This window comes from Microplitis demolitor, chromosome 1, assembly GCF_026212275.2.
Source record: "Microplitis demolitor isolate Queensland-Clemson2020A chromosome 1, iyMicDemo2.1a, whole genome shotgun sequence".
In the NCBI taxonomy this organism is placed as follows: Eukaryota; Metazoa; Arthropoda; class Insecta; order Hymenoptera; family Braconidae; genus Microplitis; species Microplitis demolitor.
This window is the reverse complement of record NC_068545.1, coordinates 11,194,395-11,202,181: the sequence shown is the minus strand read 5'-3', so window position 1 is coordinate 11,202,181 and position 7,787 is coordinate 11,194,395. Positions and strand designations below refer to the sequence as shown.

The following is a 7,787-nucleotide window of genomic DNA, read 5'->3' as shown; positions in this document are numbered from 1 at the left end:
TTAACATTCAAAAATTGTTATTTATTTTCAATCTAGTGAATTTTTTTTGAACTATCAATTGAAAAATTTGAAATCTGGGTAAAAGAAATCATGTGTAATTGGTTTTCTGGGGAAAAGAAATCCTGTGTAATCGGATTTCTGGGTTAAAGATATTCTGGATCATAGAATTTATGGATAATACAAATTCTGGGTAAAAGTATTCTGTGTAAACTGATTCTGGGTGAAAAAATCCTGGGCAAACATAGTTCTGGGTAATCGGATTATGGGTCACCGATTTTATCAAATCTGGGTAAAAAGAATCTGTGTTAATGGATGCCTGGGTGAAAGAAATCCTGTATAATCGAATTTCTGGATTAGAGACATTCTGGGTCATAGAATTTATGGGTAATAGAAATTCTGGGTAAAAAAATTCTGTGTAAAGGGATTCTGAGTGAAAGAATCCTGGGCAATCATACATCTGGGTAATCGGATTATGGGTCACTGATGTCTACCCGTCAGATTAAAGCCACTATTTGACGTACAGCTTGGAGCATTAATGCCTGATCACATTATTTCTCACTTGTAGTCAATCTATTGAAATGTATGGTAAGCACTTGAAAAATGATGTTAGTTACACTGGAGCGCAAGTAAAACGTGAACTTGGCATATTTGTGATGTTGTTAATTAAGATGGCTAGTAGTGGAAGAATTTGACAGTTTTAGGTAAACAAATAAATATAAACAGTGGAAGAGGTTATCTTTAATGTGAATTAATTCGAATCAATAAAATTGCCGGATTTTAGTTCATTAACTTGTCAAACTTTTTTTATAGGTAATTCAATTAATAATATATAAGTTTTAAAATAAATTATAATTTTATTAATTATTAATTTATTTAGGATTTGTTTCAACATATTCCTTCACAATGTCTAACATGACCAGATTCACTTAATCATCCATCAATGTGAGCATTTAATGAATCACATTCTCCATATTACCCTGGATTTATTTCTCATGAGATTTATTTCTCATTAAATGCTGACATTGATAGATGCTTAAGTGAATCTGGACATGTTAGACATTGTGAAGGAATATGTTGAAAAATAATCTAAATAAATTGATAATTTAGAAAATTGTAATTTATTTTAAAACTTAAATATATTTAATTGAATTACCTATAAAAAAGTTTGACAAGTTAATGAAATGAAATCCGACAATTTTATTGATTCGAATTAATTCACATTAAAGATAACCTCTTCCACTGTTTATATTTATTTTTTTACCTAAAACTGTCCAATTCTTCCACTACTAGCAGTTCTGCCAGAACGTGCGATATTTTTACCCCCTCCTACCATTACAGTCAATGCTATTTCACCTCAAGAGGGGGTAAAAATATCGCACATTCTGGCAGCACTGACTACTAGCCATCCTAATTAACAACATCACAAATATGCCAAGTTCACGTTTCACTTGCGTTCCAGTGTAACCAACATTATTTTTCAAGCGCTTACCATACATTTCAATAGATTGGCTACGAATGAGAAATAATGTGACCAGGCATTAATGCTCCAAGCTGTACTCGAGACATTGAAAATTAAGTAGCAAAATTTGACTGCAGTAGGAGCTCAAATTGACCAAAATTGTTTAGATTCGATTTTACCATTTGATACATACTAAACAAAAGTCAGCTCGCGACATCTAGCAAATATTCAACAAAGTGAATTAAAAAATTAAAAAATAAAAAATGTCGCTCTAGTTGAGGTCTTGTTGATGTAATTTGTTGATGTCATTTGTTGCGTCTCAAATTTTTATGTCTCCCAGATGTCAAATAGCAGTTTCAAAATTATATCAAATTTATGTGAAATTTGAAGTCAATGAGCGCTCAAGAGTTGACATTGAAATTTTTTATGTGTACCGTAAGTCACTGAGACGAAAAAAGTTTTAGCTCAAGAATTGCGCTGAAAATCTAGTTATCTGGGTTTCTGGTTAACGAAAAATTAAGCTGTCGAACTTTTGGATTATTGGAACTTTGGGTAATTGGTAGCATTGGCAATTGAAATTACTGATGATCGGGATTTCAGGTCATTGAAAATTTGGATCATCGGGATTATTAGTAATTGGTAATTCAGGTAATAGGGATCTGAGTTATTGGGATATGTCCTATCAATTACTTTTCCAATTGGAATCTGTCCAATGGACGTCTTTCCGAACCTAGCAATCACAAATTAATTTCTTATTATTTAAATATAATTAAATTGTTAAAAAAAAATTTTTGTGTAAGTTGGGTCCGACCCCTTTTTAATTCCTTACTACGTAACTGGTTTAGTACAGCCTGGTACCAATATGAAATAGATAGTTTCTAGTCTAGTTCTTGTTATATACTCAGGTGCCTCCACCTGTTAATTGATTACTGAACTTGAGATACATAAATGGGCGCGTATTTAAACTCCATTTGAAATTTATACATTAACACTTATTGCGTTTTATCAACATTTGGTCAATAATTTAGATAATAAATCATCATGGCACATACTTATTAAATTATATATTTAGATTATAAAAATTGAACGAATAGATAAGCAAATCTTTATTTTATATTCAGAGAAATATAAATACAGTTTGAGTGGTAATGGAACGTTTCCTGTCACCCGATACTTAAAACCTAAACAAAACTCACGCATAAAAATCATGAATAGGCCCTTGTTCTATAGTTAACAGTAAATATGGTTATAAACAAATGCATACTCTATAACCAAATAAGAGAAGGAAATATATAATAAATAAATGTTATCTATAAATGAAATCCATATCACAAGAACTTAACTATTATTGTTAATATATAGTTTTGTATTAAACAAAGAGTGATTCGTATAATAAATGAATTAATAGAAATATTGAAATATAGCATTAGAATAATTATAATGATGTTTCACGATAAATGAAAATGTCAATTGTAACGAATAACTAAATATAGAATAATTATAGAAGAACACACCTCTGATAGTCTAGAATAATTAACTGGAAGATTGTATCCAAGTACAGGAAAATAGAATATAAATAATATAAGTAATAAAAAGACGTAGAATGGATAAAGTAAAGAACGTAAATGTATAAGCTTATATCTCAAATTTGCATTAGTAGAAAGTGTAAATGTATAAGTTTATTTGATAAAGAACTAATATATATATATATATATGTATATCGTATGAGCATGAGTGTGAACATGGGAGTAGTGGGGAGAAGTTGGAGAGTGGAGGTCAGACATCTCTCTGCCGTCTGATGTAACTTCACATCTCTCCGAGAACTTTTGACGAATACAACTGTTATTACTGATCAAGTTTCATCCATACTTTATAATAAAACTCAATCTTCAGATAAAAGTTATTTTATCAATTACATCTATCCTTATCTATAACTTAATTATTTCATTAAATAATAATCATAATCATCATCGTCGTAGTCAACTATAAATTTATCACTGTTTTCAAATCCAAAATCGGTCCCGCGTGACAACGAACTGCCCACTGTCCAGGAGGTGGCGTCAGTTCTGATCCTAGTAACCTCCCAGGACACAACATTCTTGGCAAATTGTCTCCACCCCAGCTACAGGTGCGGATTTGACGTCAAGTTGACTGCAAAAAGTTAATTTTCCACTAGTCAACGCAAAATTTTTTACCACCCTAATAGCTAGACCTTGCAAGTTCTGCAGATCAACACTTTCGGCTAACTTAACGAGAAAGTTACTGGCAAACCTTGGCTGGATAATATTTTCCTTTAAATTGACTTCAAAATACGGCAGTAGTTTGAATGTAACTTGACAGAAAAATTTACCGTCGAAGTGAAACTTTTAATCAACTTAATGTCATTGTCTGACAGTACCACTTGTCAAATTGAATAGAAAGTTACAGACAATTTACTGTCAACTTAAAAGTAACTGCTTGCTCTACAACACTTTCTTTTAAGTTACCTTTAAAATACGGCAGTAGCTTGTAGTTAACTTACGGTCAGGGTGGCTATCAAGGAACTTTCTATTAAGTTAGTACAATTTTTATTTTTCAGTTTCTTCTCCGCAACTTATAGCCAAAATTTACTCCTGACTTTATTATTTTTTAAAAAGTGGATGTAAATTTACGTCAACTTGTTGTTCGAGTTGTACTCATATTGCAGTTAAAAGTTACAATATTTCTTATAGTTGGTAGACAGCATGTTGTCAAATTGAAAGAAACCTTTGCTATATTTCCTACCAAGGCAGTCATATACTTTGTGTGTTTTAAAATATATATATATATATATATATATATATATATATATATATATATACATATATATATGTATATATATGTATAAATGTATATATATATATATATATATATATATATATATGTATGTATATATATATGTATAGTTGTAACAAGTCCTCAGAATGGCGACTATCACGTCTTAGGAGAAAATATATTCCCGCCTACAAAATTCATTAAGGAACAGTTTAATCCCTTCTTTATATGTTATTCTAATTACTATATCTTAAAATGATTATAGAGAATCCGGAACAATTTAAGGCTTGGCTGACTGCAGTTTTAGAACCACTGTAAGTAGGCCAACTTTCTTATGGTGTCTGCCTTTCCAATAATAATGTTAATAGTTCATAAAAATTTTCGTTTATTGTTTTACACTTCTAGTTTTTGTTTCTTTATTGATATTTATAATTAATGTTACAGACTTATATTTGTAACTTTTTTTTTTCTTTTTTGGTGTAGGACACTTGCGTATCATTCATTATTTTGAATGAAAAAATTTTTCGCTAGCAATTGCTTTTTTATTCTATTTTTTGACATTAATTTTGTATATTTACAGGTGTGATGCTGATCCAGCTGCTTTAGCTAAGTATGTTTACGCTTTAGTCAAAAAAGATAAAACGTTAGAAGAGTTGCGAGAAGGAATGGTTGAACAATTGGATGTATTTTTGCAGCACGGTATTTATTGTTAATTTATTTTCCAAATGACATTTTTTAATTGGGAATCTTCATACATTAAATGTAATACTGTACATTTTAGAAACTAAAAAATTCGTCGATTTGCTATTTAAAACGTTGGAGACTCAAGAATATTTGCTACAAACATCGCAAGTCAATACGACTGGACAAACTTTATCTCCAAAAATAAATCCTTCCGACCAGGCAGTAAATTCTCAAGAATCGACAGAGCCTATTTCAACCCAGTTACCGACTATTACGAATCCCACACTGTCAGTACAATTGAATGGTTCTGCAGCTATTCCGATATCAAATAAAAGAGAATCTCAGAAGTCTGAATCAGAAAAAGACGATAAAGATAAACGACCCAAAAGCCGGTAAATAATTTAACCATAAATTTTAATTTTATTTTACTTAATTTTTTTTAAATCATTTAAATGTATTGAAGAGGTCGATTTCGATCTCGATCAAGGTCACGATCAAGATCGTGGGAAAAAGATCGGCGAAGATCGAGAAGTAGAGAACATCGTAGAGATCGAGAACGCGATAGAAGTCGAGCGTGGAGAAACAAATCACCACCATCAGCAGCTAGGCGACATGACCGGAGGTTTGTACTAAACTATCGACTATACAAATAGCAAGAACATGCAGAAAGATGAGTAATTACAAAAATTTATACAACCATTTATCCTCTTCTAAAAAGTTGATGACCGGATGTCGTATCGTTTTACGTCACTTCTGTGACTATTTTATTCGGTTGTCGATTGGTCGACTGAGATAGTGGCGGGATTTTTGAAAGAATGAAGGCAAGTGAAGCGAGCATGTTATGTCTAGTATGATAAATTATATGCCAAATAACCTAAGTCTTACATACGACCTTTTTTGACTTTACTTAGTCTTAAATACGTTTTGGTACGCGTTAAAAATCGCCTTTTGAACTAAATCTAGTCGTATTTTTTGAACTCGTTAATGACAATGGAATTTCTTAATTTGTTTTTTCTTTCGAAAAAATTTCATACTTCAATAGATATACGTAAAATAGTGTTGGGCTCCCTCTATACAACATTTAGTCTTTATTGTAATATAATATTTTATTTAATGTTTTGTTTATTAGTAGATTTCATTGGAATCTGGATATTGCATTTGTCCTCATGGTGGACTTTTCAAAGATTTTTGTCATCACCTATCATGATTAGTCGATTACCCTGTTTAGAAAATTTCATAGAATCCAATAGATTCTCATAAATTCCCATAGAGATTTTATAAGAATGAATGAGTTCTATGAGAAGTTAAGTATAGGGCCTTATAAATACAGCTCTAAGAATCTATTGGATTTTTAAGCAGGATAGGTTCCGAAAATACCATTAGTTCGAAAGTTTATGTATGTATGAGGTAAATGTCCCAATATCGGAACGACGAAGGGTATACAACTGATTTTTATCGTTTTAAAAATATTCAAATAGATTATTAACCCAAATAATTTATTATAGTAGATAGAATAGATATTTACCTATTCAAAAATTATCAAATTAGTTTATTTTTCTTAAATTTAATATAGGAAAAAAATTTTTTTTCTATGACACCCCAAATACCCACTACCGGAACGCTGAAATAGCCTTGTCCCAATACCAGAATTCGGTTGTCCTAATACCGGAACAGTAAATAAAATGAGTTATTTTTTGCTCTAATATGCATTAATTCATAGTGAAAATATTTACAATTAATTAATAATATTAATGTAAAATGCATTTAAAATGTTTAAGTGATTAAATATTTTATAAAAAATTAATATTTATCACTGAAGGATAGAAACAAAATAAATCATTTGAGGTTATACTATAAAAATGATTAAAAATAAAATTGAACACAAAAATTTATTTTTTATGATTAAAATTAGAGTTTATCTATATTTAATGCATTTTTTATAACAATCATACTTACTGCATTAAATATTAGGTCTCCAGTAATAATTAATATTGCACTTGATTTAGCCAGTCAATAAAACTCACCGTTAATGTCCATCGATAACATTAATATGACTGACTGTTCCGGTACTAGGTAGGGGTTCATTTTTGTACACCAATAGACGAACAGTAAAATTAATATAATAATACTATGTTTTCATATTGTTAATATGTTTTCTTGAATTTTACGTCATCCAAGATGCATATACAAAAAAAAAATTATCGAAGAGTAATTAAAATTCACCGTTAATATCTATCGATAACATCAATAACATTAGTATGACTGACTGTTCCGGTACTGGACACGGGTTCATTTTATTGTGCCAATAGACGGACAGTAAAATTAATATAATATATTATATTATAATACTATTTTTTTCATATTCTTAATATGTTTTCTTGATTTTTATGTCATTCAAGATATATATGCAAACAAAAAAAAATTATTGAAAAGTACTTCTACACATTTTCTATAAGCTTAAAACCATTGACTGATTTCTTAGCAAAACCATTAAGAGAAATGAAAAAGTCATGAATCCAAGACTATTGCTATAATTAAGGTAGTTCACTCGCAAAACGATTTTTCTTAGGAATGCGATGAAACTAAATCATGAGATTAACAAAAATGTCTAATATTCAATGAAAAAAAAAAAAAACGAAATTTTTTCACCGATTGTAAGACGAGATATTAACAATCAAAAAGTGCATAATTAACATGCTGGAGATCTACCAAGTATAAGAAAAACATGTAGTTTCCTGAATATCTTGGAAACGGTTCTTACCATTTTTTTAAAAACTTATCCACTGTTAAATGAAAAAATTAGAAATTTGAAAAAAACTCTGAATTTCTTGACCGATTTGTTTAAAAAAAA

The 7,787-nt window shown here is 29.9% G+C and overlaps 1 protein-coding gene across 1 annotated transcript in view; it reads left to right on the top strand.

Moving 5' to 3' along the window:
- Positions 1–4,391: 4,391 nt before the first annotated feature.
- Positions 4,392–7,787, top strand: part of LOC103570407 (RNA-binding protein 27) — a 43,872-nt gene continuing 40,476 nt past the window's right edge. The window contains exons 1-4 of the mRNA XM_053742311.1: positions 4,392–4,566; positions 4,833–4,951; positions 5,034–5,328; positions 5,400–5,558. Of these exons, the coding sequence (XP_053598286.1) occupies positions 4,508–4,566; positions 4,833–4,951; positions 5,034–5,328; positions 5,400–5,558 (632 nt within the window). The 5' untranslated portion in view covers positions 4,392–4,507. The remainder of the gene's footprint in view (positions 4,567–4,832; positions 4,952–5,033; positions 5,329–5,399; positions 5,559–7,787) is intronic.